The sequence below is a fragment of the Lissotriton helveticus genome, chromosome 9, assembly GCF_964261635.1.
Source record: "Lissotriton helveticus chromosome 9, aLisHel1.1, whole genome shotgun sequence".
In the NCBI taxonomy this organism is placed as follows: Eukaryota; Metazoa; Chordata; class Amphibia; order Caudata; family Salamandridae; genus Lissotriton; species Lissotriton helveticus.
This window is the reverse complement of record NC_136070.1, coordinates 697,137,475-697,155,079: the sequence shown is the minus strand read 5'-3', so window position 1 is coordinate 697,155,079 and position 17,605 is coordinate 697,137,475. Positions and strand designations below refer to the sequence as shown.

General features: G+C 45.4%; 1 protein-coding gene across 4 annotated transcripts in view; it reads right to left on the bottom strand.

Annotated features, from left to right (window-relative positions):
• The window catches only part of LOC144781800 (maestro heat-like repeat-containing protein family member 2A), a 91,561-nt gene that overhangs the window by 65,717 nt on the left and 8,239 nt on the right, over window positions 1-17,605 (bottom strand). For all 4 annotated transcript variants that reach the window (XM_078660805.1, XM_078660803.1, XM_078660804.1 and 1 more), the window contains exons 3-7: window positions 15,055-15,147; window positions 6,268-6,346; window positions 5,737-5,850; window positions 5,030-5,091; window positions 3,111-3,230 (exon numbers count right to left, since the gene is read on the bottom strand). In XM_078660805.1, the coding sequence (XP_078516931.1) occupies window positions 3,111-3,230; window positions 5,030-5,091; window positions 5,737-5,850; window positions 6,268-6,346; window positions 15,055-15,147 (468 nt within the window). The remainder of the gene's footprint in view (window positions 1-3,110; window positions 3,231-5,029; window positions 5,092-5,736; window positions 5,851-6,267; window positions 6,347-15,054; window positions 15,148-17,605) is intronic.

The window sequence follows — 17,605 nt, the reverse complement described above, 5'->3', positions numbered from 1 at the left end:
GAAATGGGAATGCTTATTCCAGTTTACAAAGATGTTTTTCTTACCTATGCTTAGGAGGTGGGATGTTGGGTTACGCCTACTAATATGGTTATTTTTACCTAGAGAAGGGTTGGCTTGCCTGATAAGATGTTAGCTTTGCATAATGAGCTGTTACCCAACCTTTGAGGAAATATTTGATATGCATAGCCAAATTATATGCTTAGCGAAATGCACATTTTCACAGGTTGCCTGAGTTTCCTTGAAACTTTTATTCCTGTAGAGGGAAATGGTTATTCCTACCCAATGCCATGTTTCAGGAAAGCCTATAGTTCTATAAGGAATTGCTTGCCCTAACCTTACGCATGGTTCACCCTGGCCAGATGAAAAGGTTTGATTTTGCCTGAGGAATGATTTGCCCTGTTATCTAAGGCCTAATGAAATGTTCTTCCTGATTAAAGGAAATGTTTACTCTTACTTGATGAGATAGGTAATTCTGGCCTAATGAAATGTTTTACGTTGGCTACATAGGAAGTTCTACAACTGCTTAAGGGGAATGTTCTTTCTAGCCTACAGTTATTTATTTTCATGTTTACTGCTGTGAAACACTCACTCTTGCTTGGTGAGAAGTGGGTAATATGCCTACAGAACTAATATGATGCAATGTTATTTGGTTGCTTCTGTGATGTATTCCTTACAGGTGCTGATAAGAAGCCAGCTCGAGGTCAGGCATGTGGTTATCTTTTACGCAATATTATCTAATATTTAATATTTATCTGATATTTAATATTTATTTATCTGATTACTTATTACAAGATGTTGAAACCTATGTATTCTGAAGGAGAACTAATGAGATATTGATACTGCAATTCTTGATTTCCCTGAATCTGTTCTTTATAAAAGTTATCTAATTTTTATACAAACTAACTGGAGTGGCGTCACTCATTGCGTGCCCATTTTTACTGTCTCAGTGGTTGCGTGTGCTGAATGGTCGCTTTACACATAAGCTTTCGGATGCCTACCCGCTCGTGCCATGCTACCCTCGGGGAGCTGGTGACCCCAGTTCCAACACAGTCAAAATACCAGTGGACTCACTTATAATATTGAAGGTTCTGATGCACTGGGCACTACATCTGAGACATTGCACCTCTGGCACCAAAAGGTAGTCTCTCTTGCTCACTACAAAGATTGTGATGCCCCATGAGCCCTTCCCTTGCTGCTTGATGGGGAAGGATGTGCTACATTATGGTACTTCTTACACTCAATAAGACAAAACCGGGAACTGCATTTTTGGGAGGCAGTGTTGATATGAAATAATGATTTGAAGTATGTTTGTGCTACTTTGTGTAGGATTTGGTAGTTTGCCCTGGTAGGCATTTCAACGATAAAGCGGGGTATGTAACAGAAAGGAGCCCACTAGATAATGTATTATCAGTGAAAAACACAGCTTATCAGTGCATTCGCTGAATGCCCATGTGCCTTGCCCAATCACCCAAGAAATTTCCTAGTTAGCCCCGGCAAAGTCTAAGGGCCAGTTGCCTCACATAGGCTGGATTGTGTGGTAGGCCTATGTACTGCTTGGGAGCACTGCTGTTGAGACGTGTATGGAGCGAGTCCCATTCTCACAGTGTCTGAGCATCTTATTTCTTTGCACTCATGCCAGTAAACATGTGCCTCGGGTTACTAAGTTGGGATCTAGGTATTCAAGCACCATTGTAACAATGCGATGCAACATAAGGACAGGCATCTGAATTGTTCCTGGCATGATGCCTCTGGCCTGTGGTAAAAAAACTATGGACAGTGTCTGGCTCATCTATTAGTTGAGCTTAATGGGAATCCAAGAGTAAGACTAAGCATGGACTGCAGACACTCTGGATTATGGTCAGGCCCCAAGGAGATGGATACCAGACGTCATCAGTGGTGCCCAATCCCCACACATATTACTGAGCATGGACTTGAGTTGTGCATCTTGGTACAACTACTCTGTAACATGGATGCATTGGCCAAGCTTGAGGAAGTCCTACCTGGTTCACAGTGATCAAGAAGGTCTTGGCACCCCTGCTGTTATGGAGGAATTGGTGAGACCATAAACCACTGTGGCCTACTCTCCCAGAGACACTGACAAAGCCAAGAATACTGCAGTTTTCAGACACCATGCCACCTGCCATTACCCATGCTGCCACATATCACCTGCAGCCCCACAAGCACCAGTGAAGATAACTGATCCAACACCCATTCCAGGCCCCTAGTCAGATGACAGGTGTTTCCTCCAGGTACTAGAGATAGGATCAAAGTGTAAGTGCCCAAAGGACTTGAGATGGTCCAAGAAAAGAGAAGAAACAGAAGAAGTGCCCAATACAAAATCATACATGAGGCCTGTGGAAGAGGAGGGCGATGAAGGAGAAAGAGAATAACTAAAGGATATTATCAGACCTCTTTCTGAAACTCGTTCTTCACAACAGTGGACGATTTTGCACAACATAAGAGCAGGATAAAAGTTATAAAATTGCCAGAAGTGCCACAGTACGAATCAAACCAGCTGCAATAGTTGAACTTCGGGACAACGACTCCACTTGCATTTGACAACACTAACTCAGACTCCACAATAGTAAGGGTACACTAGGTTAAACTTTTCACAATAATGGAAAAACCATAGTTTGGGTGTACTGGAAGAATGACTCCTGAAGTGAAAGCTATAAGTAAATTCACTTGAGTGGTTTGGTTCACATCATGGGCACCCTGGAATAACAAGACATGAAGAAAAGGCATGTACAGTGTTGGCACTGATGGGCAGCTGCTGAATTTCAGGTGCAAATGTAAGCAGACAAATGGATAAGGGACACCCATAAAAGTAACGGAGGGAGAAAGACGCACTGGAGTGGAAGTAGGGAACATCAAGCTCAAATGAAGAACATAGAATGTCAAGGTGAGACTATGGGAACTAACGAGAGGGACATGAGGTCTATATTCCACCACCAGGGGCAAATATGTGACACTGCCTATGTATATTATATGGCAAAGTAACTACATTGGGGCACAAGGGGGCTAAAAGTTCCACTTATTTCTTGTGTTCTGACTACTGTTGTTGTTCCCTAACACATTCCCCTACCCAAATATGTACATCTGCCACTTACCTGCTCTTTGATAAGGAGGCTGTTTTTTTTAAGCACATAATCCATCACAGCTCTTCCGTTCATATCATAAAAACCTTTGGCTGTTAAACTGGACATTAAACTTAAAGTGGCAAAAATTACCTGTAATTGAGAAAAAAGGTAAGCATGGTTAGTGAGAAACCCTTTTGGTGTATTAATAGGAGAAAATCACACATTCCAGTGAGAAAGTAGCAAGGGAGTGTGAGAAAACCATGCATTCTCTCCTTCCTGTTGTCCACAGAGTAGACAGTATACATTTTTATGTGTGGAAAGCCAGTACCTGGATACAACCTTTTAAAGTATGTTGCAAAAGGGCTATTATGACACTCTGAGAATGATACTAGAGTCAATTTAATTAAACTGTTCTTATAGAGTGTCTGACTGAAGTGTGAAAGAGGGAATATTCAAATATTTCAGGTGGGCTACACCTTCTATAGGTGCCTGAGATTTGATAAAAGATTTAAAAAAAACATTGCAAAATATGCCTTAGGTAGGTTAAAACCAACAAAAGAGCTCTCAGGACCTGATATTGATTACAAAAATGCAAATGAGAATTCAATAGGCTGTGGATTCCACTGTTGAGGGAATTAAAAGAAAACTAGAGTCGTCTGTGGGAAGAATGATGGCCGCTGTCTAACTCCACCTGTAAGATTGAGCAGACATCCCAACACGGACAGCAGATAACAAATGGGTTGCAGTACTTAGAGTTCATTGTCCCACACCTTGTTGCTTGTTTGATCCATATCACTTTCAAGAATTAGTTTTGGCTCAAGACCGTAAATAGTCACAGTCTCCTGTATCCATATTGAGTTAAAATTCACATCCCTAACATGGTTCTGTACGCTATATATTTGCACAATCTGGCCACAATGGCTTCAACTGCCAAAGAATACATCCATGCTTGATTTCTGTGATTCTAACATTCCTAGCAGAGTCCTGTCTCTCATGTTCCTGGTTTAATCTGAAAAATATCTAAGGATAACTTGGTTTATATCGTGCCCTGAGGTTAAAAATGACAAACCCAATACACCTCTCAAAGAGAATCCAATAGAGACAAAGTTATGGCAATACAGCCTTTTGTTCGTTATCAAATGAAAACAGCTTTGTTGATTTTCCTTTGTGCCTATGTCCTGTGCTTGCTAACATGCTGAACATGGTGATTCTGATACTGAGTTACTTGCTTTCTCCATGGCACTGAATTCAGGCACATTGTGGACATACATGGCTTCTAGAAAGTCACATATATTCCAATTTCTACATAAAATTAATCTTTTATATCACAATCAGACTTTTCAAATGTGCACATTGAATATTATCCTGTATTATCGATCCACGTTTGGTGAGATTTCGCTGAGACATACCCAAATATTATTCTTGGTAGAGACATTTGAAATACCTTACACCACGGTTGTTAAGATTTGAGGAGATATTAATATTCTGAACTTCAAAACCCCTTATTTGATCATCAACATTCTCCTCCTCAGTGAGGGGTATTACAGATCAACTCAATGTGAAATACAGACCAAATATCTTAACAGCATACACAAACTTTCTTTTAACACACATTTATTAAACAATTAGGGATCAGCAACCTCTGGGATTGGGTCTGAAAATAATGCATTGACACAAACTAGGGCAGGAAAACTGGGATATGTCCACTTGGACAGGGAGACAATGGAACACAAGACACACTGAACTGACAGAAATGGCTGGAGGTTGCATGACCCAACACCTCCACTGAAGACTTGCCTTGGAGAAAGTCAACAGATTGTGGTGTGCAAACCACAGCTCTGAGTCCATGTAAGTAGGACTACTGCACTATGCAAAAACTGCATAACTTAATTAGATTGAGTTGCTAATTATGAAAGTGCTTTAACACACGTATAATAGCTTGATGGTACCTTGCGATTGTCATCCTCAAGCACGTGACGGACAGCATCCAGATAAAAGGCACCTTCTGAATCTATTAAATAAAACCATACACCAAATGTTCATAACACATAGATATTGACTTTGTCTATTAAGATCAAGATTAATACATAAGTAGTGAAGTTTCCAATATCAACTGTGATTACCAGCCTGAGGGTCCTGTCTTTCAGTTTTGGTTTGTGAGTCTGTGACTGTGAGCCCCATAGGGCTATCAATGCCTTCCTGTTTCGCCGTGCATGTCTGTGTCATCATGTACCACTGAGCGTGTCTGTGTCGACCTGCTCCATATTTTATTTCCCTTTTTGTTCCTGTCCAGTGTCTATGTCAGGATCGGTTTTCACAGTGTCCCTGTCCCATTAATGGCTCACAATGGGAACAATTTACCGAAAAGAAAACAGTGGCACTCCTTTATTTCTTCACCATGATTCACATAATTGAAGTTGATGTAAGCAAGACTTTATTCGTAAATTGCAGTGCTCTACCAGGAAAAGTTGGCAGTTAATGTAGCTGAAGAATATAAAATTGAAGTATTTTGCTTATAGCTGCACCATGTTGGACAAGTAAGGGAGTAAGTTGGGAATACAACGTAGGGCTCCGGATTCTATGACAAGCATTTTATCCCTTTAACTATTTTCCCTGCCTAAATCACACACTGCCACCCACCCACTGACAGTCTTACCAGTTTCCGAAAGGAGCTTGCAGAGCAGCTGTAATGTTGTGGCACGGGACTCTGCACCTATCTGCATCAAGCTACTTTCGAAATATTTATGGACCTCACTAGAGTGAGAATGGGCTGCAAGAGTAAAGTGAAAAGAAAAAATAGACATAATTGAAAAATAACACAACATAAAATTATGCAAGAAGGAACTCAACGCCGGGGAGCAGCCCATCAAGGCCATTCTTCAACGCATGTCCAGGAGGTATGTTATTAATGGTCTGCAACATTTAATTATGATCTTACGAGCACATGGTACTCATGTGACTACTATAGCTGTATATAGTAAACTGGGCACCATATTCTAGTAGCAAGCCAACCAATGTACTGGGTGGGGAGATAAATACTGAAGCAATAGTAGCTTTTAAGACGATCAAGTTACGTGCAGCGCAGTGTACAGAAATTAATGTTACAGAGGACCTGATCCCCAGTAAAGGCCAATATATACTTGCAGAATCACAAATATATACATACATACATTTATGACCAACTCACCCAGTGACAGGATAATAGCCGTGGACAACTTGAGTGGCTCTTCTGTTTCATCGGAAACCCCACTTGAGGGTGTGCAGATCTGCCAATAACAAAGCCATAATAAATAATAATGGAAGCTAGGCTATCTGAAAGCCAATCCCATACATCCAGACAGCAAATAACTTCCAGTGGGGGAATTATAGCATAGGAGTTTGTCAGGACTTGTGGGGCCATGATCCATACCACGCTACCATAAAATTAATTGTGTGGAATACAGCATATTCAGCGTGCCCGATATTGGTGGAAGTGCAAATTCTCAGATACCACTCTAAGATGGATGCCTTAGTTTCCTATGGTTTTAGGATAGTTTGTAGACTCAGAAGTCTGGCGAGATTGCAGAAGGTAGTGGTACTTAATGCTTTTAACAAAGCTGGCACTAGTGGCGGCTATTCAACGTAATCAAGACGACGGCTGTTGTTACACTTCATCTTGGTTTATCTCTGGGGACGGTAAAGCTGTTCCCCTTTTGCGTCCTACGGTGTCTGGCCAGCATAGTGGGTTGCATGCTTTGCAGAGCAGGCCTTTTTTGCTTCACTTTTTGCCCATTTTGCGTCCCAGGTCTCTAGTCAGCAGAGGGGGGAGCGAGTGTTTCTGTCAGTGGCTTCATTAGGGCCTTTTTCTGTTCTCCCCGCCACTTGCTGTTTCTGCTGTACCACTTCATTTTTTTTTCTTTACCGGCATTCAGTTCTCGCACTTTGGTCCTCATCAGAGATGCTTGTCTTTTGTTTCCCATTCATTCCAGATTCCACGTGCCAGCAAAACAAGTTACTTACCTTCGGTAACGCTTTTTCTGGTAGATACAATATCTGCCTGTGGATTCCTCACCTTGTGAATATTCCCCTTGCGTCAGCAACATTCGGAAATTCTTTTCGTAGCCTCGCGCCGACGTGGACTTGGACATCATAGAGACACGGCATCGCACGCGACTCCGCTGACGTCACCGACGCCTATAATAGGCCCATGCCGGCGTGATGACATCAGTTCCGCCCTTTTTTCCGTGCCATCGAGGCACACGGACGGACCAATGACAGTAGATATATACAAAGTATACACAGTACACAATAGTCAAGGCAAAACACACAGTGTAAAGCAAATGCAAGAAAGCAATTGAAACATTTCTTTGACAACAAAATAAATATACATTACATTACAGCACTCTGGCATAGAAGAGTGGACAACGGGGAGGCGGGTGGGTCAGTGAGGAATCCACAGGCAGATATTGTATCTACCAGAAAAAGCGTTACCGAAGGTAAGTAACTTGTTCTTCTGATAGATACATCTGCCGTGTGGATTCCTCACCTTGTGAATAGAGTCCCACAGCAGTCCCCACTCCCGGAGGAGGGTGTCCACTCTTCTAAACCAGGAAATCCTGAAGGACAGAGCGCGCAAAATGTCCGTCCCTCCTCACCTCGGAATCCAAGCAATAATGCTTCGCGAACGTGTGGAGGGAAGACCAAGTTGCCGCCCTACAAATGTCCTCTACAGGAACACCTCTAGCCAATGCTGAGGTTGACGATTTAGCTCTTGTAGAATGAGCCCTTATACCCTCTGGAGGTTCCTTACCGGCCAAAGAGTAGCAGATCTTTATACATAGTACGATCCATCTTGACAAGGTTCTCTTATGGACCGCTCTTCCTCTTTTGCAGCCAGCAAACCCAACAAAGAGCTGGTCATCCAAACGACAGTCTTTAGTTCTGTCCAGGTAAAAAGAAACCTCCCTCTTAGGGTCCAGACGGTGTAACCTCTCCTCCTCCTTGGAAGGATGTGGGGGAGGATGAAAGGTAGGGAGGATAATGGATTGACCAAGGTGGAAAGGAGTAACCACCTTAGGAAGAAAAGCAGCCCTGGTCCTAAGAACCATTCGATCAGCATGAATGGTCAAGAAAGGGGGCATGGAACTAAGAGCCTGAAGCTCACTTACCCTCCTTGCAGAGGTTATTGCAACGAGGAAGACTGCCTTAAGAGTCAAAAGCCTCATAGGACATTTGTGAAGAGGCTCAAAGGGAGCACCCATCAGAAAGGTCAAGACAAGATTTAAGTCCCACTGAGGCACAATAAAAGGAGTAGGAGGGAACTTATTTGTGAGGCCCTTCAAAAATCTTAAAACTACAGGAGACTTAAAAAGAGATGGCTGGTCAGGCAAACAGAGAAAAGCCGACAGCGCAGAAAGATAGCCCTTAACTGTGGCAACAGCAAGACCTTGCTGCGCCAGAGAAAGGGCAAACTGGAAAACATCAGACAAATGGGCTCTCAAAGGGTCAATAGATTTCTCCCCACACCAAGTGACAAATTTTGACCATCCATATGAATAGATGGACTTAGTGGAGTCACGCCTGGCTGACAAGATGACATCCACCACGTCAGGCGGGAGAGAAAAGGAATTCAGGTTGCCCCGTTCAATCTCCAGGCATGAAGGTGCAATGTCTGGAGGTGGGGGTGTAGAACCTGCCCCTCCATCTGAGAGAGGAGGTCTGCCCTGAGAGGGAGACGGAGCGGCGGGCGAGAGGAGAGGTGGAGAAGATCTGTATACCACAACCTTCTTAGCCAGTCCGGGGCGACCAATATGACTTGGGCCCGGTCTTGGCGAATCTTCCTCAGAACCCGAGGACTCAAAGGTATGGGAGGAAACGCGTAAAGGAGTTGTCTTCCCCAACTCAACTGAAACGCGTCCCCCAAGGCTCCTTGCAACGGATACTGGAGACTGCAGAATGACAGGCAGTGAGCATTCTCGCGAGTGGCGAACAGGTCCACCTGAGGAGTTCCCCACGTCCGAAAAGACGTGACGAACCACCTCCGGGTGAAGCCTCCACTCGTGGTCGACTGAGAACTGCCGACTGAGACTGTCTACACGCACGTTCAGAACTCGGGCCAGATGATTCGCCATCAGACAAATCTGAAGGTTCCGAACCCAGGACCAGAGACGCAGAGCCTCCCTGCAGAGACACTGCGATCCCACTCCTCCCTGCTTGTTAATGTACCACATCGCGGTCATGTTGTCCGTCAGGACCTGGATCGACCGACTGCGAAGGGAAGAGAGGAAGGCCTTGAGCGCCAAACGTATCGCCCGCAATTCTAGAAGGTTGATGTGAAGCAACCTTTCCTCTGGAGACCAAAGACCCTTGACCTCCAGATCCCCCAGATGAGCACCCCACCCTAGAGTGGATGCATCCGTTATTACTGTGGCCACCGGAGGAGGCAGCTGAAAAGGCTTCCCTTGAGACAGGTTGCCTTCCACGCCCCACCAAGACAGATCCGCCGCAGCTTCTCTGGAGATCCTCACCGACTCCCTGAGATCTCCGTTGTGCTGATACCACTGCCTGCGGAGGCACCACTGGAGTGCCCTCATGTGCCAGCGTGCATGGTTGACCAACAGAATGCATGAAGCCATCAGACCGAGCAGGCGAAGGACCTTTAGGACTGGAACGACCACTTCATTGCAAAATAAAGGAATCATTTCCTGTATGTCGCGAATCCTTTGAGGTGGAGGGAATGCGCGACATACAGTTGTGTCCAGTACAGCACCTTTGAACAGGTTGCGCTGGGAGGGCACCAGGTGAGACTTAGGCACATTTATCGAAAAACCCAACCTGAACAACAACTGGGTTGTCTCTTGCAGATGTTGCAGCACTTTCTCTGACGACTCTGCCTTGATCAGCCAGTCGTCCAAATATGGAAATACCGGGATCCCCGACCTTCTGAGATGTGCTGCCACCACCGCCATCACCTTGGTGAAGACTCGAGGCGCAGTAGTAAGTCCAAACGGAAGGACCGCAAACTGATAGTGCTGCGATCCCACGGAAAAACGGAGATACCTCCTGTGTGACTTCAGGATTGGGATGTGGAAATACGCATCCTGCAAGTCGAGCGACACCATCCAGTCTTGTTCTAGCAGCGCTTGAAGAACCTGAGCAAGGGTGAGCATCTTGAATTTCTCCTGTTTCAGATAGAGATTCAAGATCCTGAGATCCAGGATTCGACGAAGTCTGCCATCCTTCTTGGGAATCAGGAAATACCGGGAGTAGCATCCCTGACCCCTTTCCTGCTCTGGGACCACCTCTATCGCACCCTTTCGTAACAGAGTTAGCACTTCCTCCTGCAGAAGTGACAGATGTTCCTCGGTTCAAAAGCCTTGGCAAGGAGGGTAATTGGGAGGGAATTCCCGAAAGGGAAGGGCATACCCATTTTCTACAAGATTGTGAACCCAAAGATCTGATGTAACCGATTCCCAATCCTGTAGAAAATGGGTAAGTCGACCCCCCACCGGACCCACATGATCCTGAATGGCGGATCTAGGGCTGCTTTTCTGAGGCAGGGGGGTTGGAAGAAGTGGAGGAGGAAGAGGCCTGACGTCCACGAGGACGCGCTCTTTGCTTTCCCCTGTACGACCTGTACATGGAATTTTGCTGCTGCTGCTGTTGTTGCTGCTGCTGCTGACCTTGTCGGTAATTCCGAAAGGAAGAGCGACCAAAGCCTCTGAATCTCTTGTTGGTCGAAGAGCCCCTGATCTGGAGACCTAAAGACTTAGCAGTCGCCCTGCTGTCCTTAAATCTCTCCAGGGCCGTATTAGCTTTCTTCCCAGAGAGACCAGATCCATCAAAAGGAAGATCCAGTAAAGTCGCCTGAACATCCGCCGAAAAGTCCGTGGATTTCAGCCAAGCTGACCTTCTAGTGGCGACAGCAGTGCCCATGATACGCGCCACAGAGTCCGCAGTGTCCCGACCATTTTGTATAACTTGGCGAGCTGCTGCCTGTGTATCTGAGATCACCTCCTCAAAATCCTTCCTGCTAGCATCAGGAACCTTAGGAAACAGAACACGCAAAGAATCCATAGGGGCATGCACATACCTCCCCATCAGACAAGTGGCATTAGTCGACTTCAATGCCATGCTTGCAGAGGAGAAGGTCTTTTTAGCAACCTGATCTTGTTTCTTTGCTTCCTTTTCACAAGGAACCTGGGGAAAGGCACTTACATTCTTTTTAGAACAGGCTGCTTGAATGACTAGGCTCTCAGGTGAAGGATGAGAAGTCAAAAAAGCAGGGTCTTCAGGTGCAACCCTGTACCTTATCGCCACACTCTTAGAAACCGCAGGAGCTGACAATGGTTTCTTCCACACCTCCAAAATGGGCTCCGTCAAGGCATCATTAAATGGAAGCAAAGGCTCTACCACGGAATTCGGAGAATGCAAAACCTCAGTGAGGATATTGGATTTAAATTCCACAGTTGACAAAGTTAATTGAAGAAGATCAGCAGCCTTCCTCATAACCAAATGGTAAGGTCGGACATCTTTAGAAGGAGTACCAGAACCTGAGGGCAACTCCCACTCTGGAGAGAAATCCAGGCTTCCTGCATCAGCCAACTCCTCAAAACAGCTCTCCTCCAATTCACCTTCCTCCATATCAGAATGTGAATCCAAGTACCTCCGCTCTTCTAAAAGGCGTTGAGCCTCCCTTCTGGACCTCTCCTTCACACGCCTCGCAGCCGGATCCACCAGCGGCTCCGACGGATTCGGGATCGACGCCGGTATCGAATCCGATGGCTCAGTGGGATGCCCTCGAGGACGATCTGGAGTGGGCGACACCGGAATCGGCGTTGACGGCCTCGGCGGAGACGGAAACTGCCAAGGCGGCGTCGGAGCCGGCTTATAAGGCATAAACGGACCAGGAGGATAGGAGTGAGGAACTCCTAAACTGAAAGCCAGAGGACCCATGGGACCCAAAGGTGCACCAGAGGGGTACCACGCCCTTGAGAAAACGTCATACATAGCGTTCAGAAACGCTGAAGGGTCCTGGCCTGGGGTTGGAAAGGGCGGCTGAAAACCCTCAGGCTGGCCTTGAGGAGGGTTCAGATTCGGCTCTTCGACAGGTGCGGAATCCACATCCTCCTGGACCTCTACCTCTTCTTGGGCCGGGGACGACGCCGGAGACGGATTTGGAGCCGGAGCCGGAGACCACACACGCGACTCCAAAGGTGAGGCCCCCCCTTCAAGCTCAGAGACATCCAGAGTAACCACCTTAGAACGTACCTTCTTCGGTGACCTCGACCTCGAGCCCGACTCCTTACCGGAACGACGTCGGGACTCATGTCTCCTCTTCTTATGCTTCTTCTTCGACTTCGAAGCATGATCCGAAGCCGACCTCGAAGACGACCCCTCTCGAGATCCAGACCTCGACTTCGTCCTCGACCTCGACCTCGACCTCGCCCTTCGAGAACGAGACCTCGACGATTTCTCCTTCCCAGCCTTCAGCTTTGCTACCAGGAGCTTGGTCTCTCTTTCCCTCAGGGCCTTCGGGTTCATCTTCCGACATGAGAAACAACCATCCACATCATGGTCGGAACTTAAGCACCAGATGCAGTCATTATGCGGGTCGGTAATAGACATCATTTTACCGCACTCCCTGCAGGGTTTGAAGCCGGTCTTCTTAGATGACATCGTCGAAAATACAGGATACAGAGAAGCAGAAAATGGCAACAAAAAGGCAACAAAGTACCAGTTGGCTACAGAGATTCCCGATAACCGTTAGCGTCGACGACGCAGAAAAAAGGGAACTGATGTCATCACGCCGGCGTGGGCCTATTATAGGCGTCTGTGACATCAGCGGAGTCGCGTGCGATTCCGTGTCTCTATGATGTCCAAGTCCACGTCGGCGCGAGGCTACGAAAAGAATTTCCGAATGTTGCTGACGCAAGGGGGATATTCACAAGGTGAGGAACCCACACGGCAGATGTATCTATCAGAATTGCTATTTGGAATTTCATGCTTATGGCCGTCAAGTTGTGCACCTGTTTTCAGAGGGCCTTCTTACATGTGGACTGGGGTCTTGAATGCTTCAAGTTTGGATTGTAAGGATATTCCAGAAATGTTGTGTATTTGGATTATATGAACTAAATTGTGGGGTAGTTTCTGCACATATTGACTTTAGGAACCTTAGTGGGATAAATACTGAATTTCCTTGATTGATGGCATTAATCAAATGTATATGATATAGCCTTATTATTATTAAATATATAGATTTAAGATTGGGTGTACTGTTGTTGGGAATGTCATGAAGAGTCCAGTATATGTTATATAGTAAAGTCTAACTGGACAATTGAACCTCCGAGATAAGCTTTGTTAGTATTATGTATCTGTTGTAAACCATTGTTATTGGGTACAGTTTTTTTCTTTCAGGTCTCCATCCTTGGTGTTACCCCTGTGTGGAAAAGTAAATTTTGCCATGTTGTATGTGCCTACGTGTTCCCCATCTTATGCTATATGTGCATGATCGATATGCATGTATTCCCCTCTGATCGATTAAAGACGCAATTACAAGTTGTGTCCATCTCTAGTATGCCAGTTTCCAGTCCTTGTGAAAGCAACGAATATTAAGCCTATGTAAACCTACGTTGCCACATTTTACAGTGTGCACGTTAATTCATTGAATTGTCCCCGTTTCTAGGCCTCAAAAGGGCCTAGACTCAGATTCAGCTCCTGTCTCCTGAACCCTCTCCGAGGAGCGATACAGCCCCCACCTGCATCCCTGACCCCTAGCTTACTTTCATGCCTCGCAGTGCCCGGCCCGGCCTGGCTCTGCCTCCCAGTCTGCCAAGAGTATGTTATGATTCTAGTTATCAGTCCGGCCCTCCTTCTCTGCATTCCTAAGCTACTGAATCGCATCAATAGTTTCCGTCATGGTCTAGCCTTACTGTCTCCATGTAAGAGAAATACTGTATTAATATTCATAGAATATTCCTCGCACACGCAATACATGTAGAATTATGCATGCACCAGTCTTAGAGTCTATTAGCTTTTGCCCTGATAACTTTTGGATTCTATCAACATGTACTCTAAACACCAGATACCAGATATGCCTTGGGTACATGTCGCTCTGACACTCCAGACTTTATTCTCCTCTTCTAGCACAGAAGTCATAGCCCCCAGTTCTCTCTGGTAACACGTCATTGCCCGTTTGCGCGCACCACTAGGTTAGAGGTCCCAGCTGCTCAGGTAGCCCCCTCCATGTTTCCGCCCCGTTTATGACACTTCTGTTACGTTTACATCACATGTCTATGTACACGCCCTGTACACGCCTTCTTGTTACATCATTTTGCCCTTATCTTTCGCGACTGCTACGAGTCACGCCTACTGCTACGCCTACTGTATTGAATGTAATGCAATTGTTTTAATATATATACTGTGTACTGTTAATGAAAGTTGCGAATAGCCGATGCCAATCCCCGATTCCCATTTCCCCGGCAGCTGCCATCCCGTACTATTGCAGGCTGTCCTGTTCCTGTCCTTATGCCTGATTAAAGCCTGTCGACTCAAGATACCTCGAATCCTGACTCTTATTTATTGAGCTACCTGTTTTATTGATTATATGAAAAATAGTACCGGTAATTAATTATTTATTTACCACACCTGGGTCCCTTCCCTTTCCCTGTCACTCTGTTCCTCTGTTACCTATTATCAGAGCCAGAGCTGCCGGGAGGCAGACTTATGGGTGGTTCTTGCAGAGGAGCTCTCAACACTGGCAGATTTATATCCATTGTCTTCTTTCTTAGCATCCTAGAAGCAAATTGGTTCATATAGGATTTTTATGGATTATATTTTAATATTTTATGCAAGAGAGTTCCCAAATGTTGCCCTTTAAAAACACTCCTACTATAAATTGGATTAAGGAGAAACTTTATTTGTTACAATATGTTACACAGGAAATGTCTGTCGCCTCCCACTGAAATACTTTGTTTGTCCTCATGTATATACTTACCAGGTGATGCAGGACGGCAAGCACGGTTGGCACAGTTCCATTCAGCGCTCTGCAACTCTTAGTAACAGCTGCCTTGATGCATAACTCAAGGGTCTGCAAGGAGATAAGAAAATTGAGATGAGGCCAAAGGGCAGTTTGTGCAAATGATGATGGTCAGTGGTGAATTACAAACTTCAAAGTGTAAATTCTGTCTGAATGCAAGAGTGGGTTGGTGTGCGAATGAGCTCTCTTGTGTACTAATTCTAAATACATATGACCACAAGTAGATTTTGACAGATGACCGTGCTTATGTCTAATTTTTTCTTTCCTGGTTGCTCTGTTTTCTTGACTCACAGTGCCTTAAGATCTCTCAGATCCACGTAGTGATTTCTGTAGAGGTTATCTGTTGGAGTCAGATGTTGGATTTTAGTCCATCAAGGAACCATAAGAGAACATGTTCAGCATTTAACAGGGGCATGCCCTAACACATGTAGCCTAGACTCACTTGTCATCGTAGGCCCTGTATTCTTAGCCACTGTTGATGATGGCCCTTGCCTTGGTTGTCCTAGTTCTCTTGGTGGTTCTAGTTCTCTTGGCTGTCTGATACTCCTTCTTCTTATGGCACTGTCTAGATCTTCTTGGCCATCTTAGTCCTTTCCTTCCTGGCCTTGGTCTTCCTGCTCCTGGTCTTCCTGCTGGTCTTGGTCTTAATGGTACCCATCAGTTTTGTGATCTCTCTTTCTTTTTCATATCATCATACAGCCTTTGCTTTTCCTGTCCCTAGTTCTCCTGATCCGTGTCCCGTTGTGATTCCCTTGATGGTTGTGTCCTCTTGGTGGACCTGGTAATCCTAGTGCTCCTGGACTTCCTGGTTGCCCTAGTCCCTCTACTCCTCTTGGTCATTCTCCTCTTCCTGGTCTTCCACCTATAGGTTTTCCTCTTCATGCTCCTGGTTTACCAGGTCTTCCTTTTAATAGTTCTCTTAATCTTCGTATTGATTTTCATGTTCTCCTTTTTCTAGGTCTCTTCCTCCTGATCATCCTCTTATTCTTCTTTCCTCTCTGTCAACTCATATTTTCCTCAAAATCATCCTCCTAGTCTTCATCTACATATTTTTGGTCCTGGTCTTCTAGGTATTGGCCATTGGCCATAAGTAGCCCTTATCCTCCTGAGATCCTACTCCGGTTAAAAGGATTATCTTTACCATGGTGCTTATTGCTGCGTCCTTCCTAGTTGTTCTTCTGGTGCTCTTGCCCTGGTGTTCTTCAATCTTTTCATTCTTCGGGTCCCAGTCCTGCTGGTCCTCATGATCTTCATTGTCCTTATATTCATGGTCCAGCTAATCTTGGTCATCCTCTTCCTGGTCCTCTGGATTCTCTGGTGCTGTTACTCCTAGCAATCCTGGTGTTGGCCCTCAGGTTTTTCATGGTGGTCATGGTGGTGACTGCTGTTCTGGACCTCCTAGCCTGTGCTTTCTCTTCATGGTCTTCTTCCTCTTACTGGTCTCCCTCCTCCTGGTTTTCCTCCTTATTCTCCCAGTCCTCTTAGAAATCCTTTTCCTGTTCTTCCTGGTCTTGATCCTCTTCGTTTTCCTAGTTCTTGGACATGGTATTGGTCCCCTGTTGGTTCAAGTTTTCCAAATCCTTCTGGTGGTCCTGGAGTTTCTAAGCTTCTTGTCTGTCCTGCAGCCCCACCTCCCCTTCTACGCTTCCTCGTGGCCATCTTCCTCCACCTCATTCTGTGTAGGGTCTTCACAGTGGTGTAGGTTCTCCGTGTTGACCTGCCCATCTTCTTCCTTCTTGTTCTGGTGATCCTGGTCCTCCTGATGACCCTCCCTTTCCACTTGCACATCCTTCTTCTCCATTCCATTCCATTCCAAAGTAGCTTTATTCGAAGTATACTCATAAAAGCACAAATCAAAATAAAATTTAGATACAGTTAAAAATGCCTTGGCTGGATAGTTAAAAATGTTTGATAAAACGTAGATCTCAGAGCAAATGGACGAGATAAAAGTTACATTAATACAATTTTCTTTGCATTATGAAATACATTACAGCAGACAAAAACAATTTAAAATAATCAATCACATTCAGTGGTCAGGCAAGGGAAGTTAAAATTAATGCTCACCAAAGAATTACCCAGATTTAGGTTTCAGCCTTATAGCCCACGCCCATCCTAGGTATTTGGCTACCGCTATTGTGATAAATGGTAAAGTGCTGGTGCGCATAAGCCTTTCCGCTTCGGCACTCCTAAATGTGCAAAGTAGTTTGCACACTGGAGCCAGCCAAACTCGCCTAGGGAGTGCATAGGCGGGACAGGCAAAAAGCAGGTGAGCAACTGTTACGCTATGACTCCCACAGGCAGGACAGATGTTATCACTTGTGGGAGTCCACCTGGACATAAGGGACTTTAAAGGTAAGGAGCCTGCCCTGAGTTGGAAGTAAAGCTTCCTATCTCTTGGCTTGGTGATATTATCCCAATAGGATTCTAATCTGGGTGTGAGTTTTGTTTCTAAGAAGATTCCCACCATAGAAGATGAGTCAGAGTTACTCCAAGCATTAAAAGCAGCCCA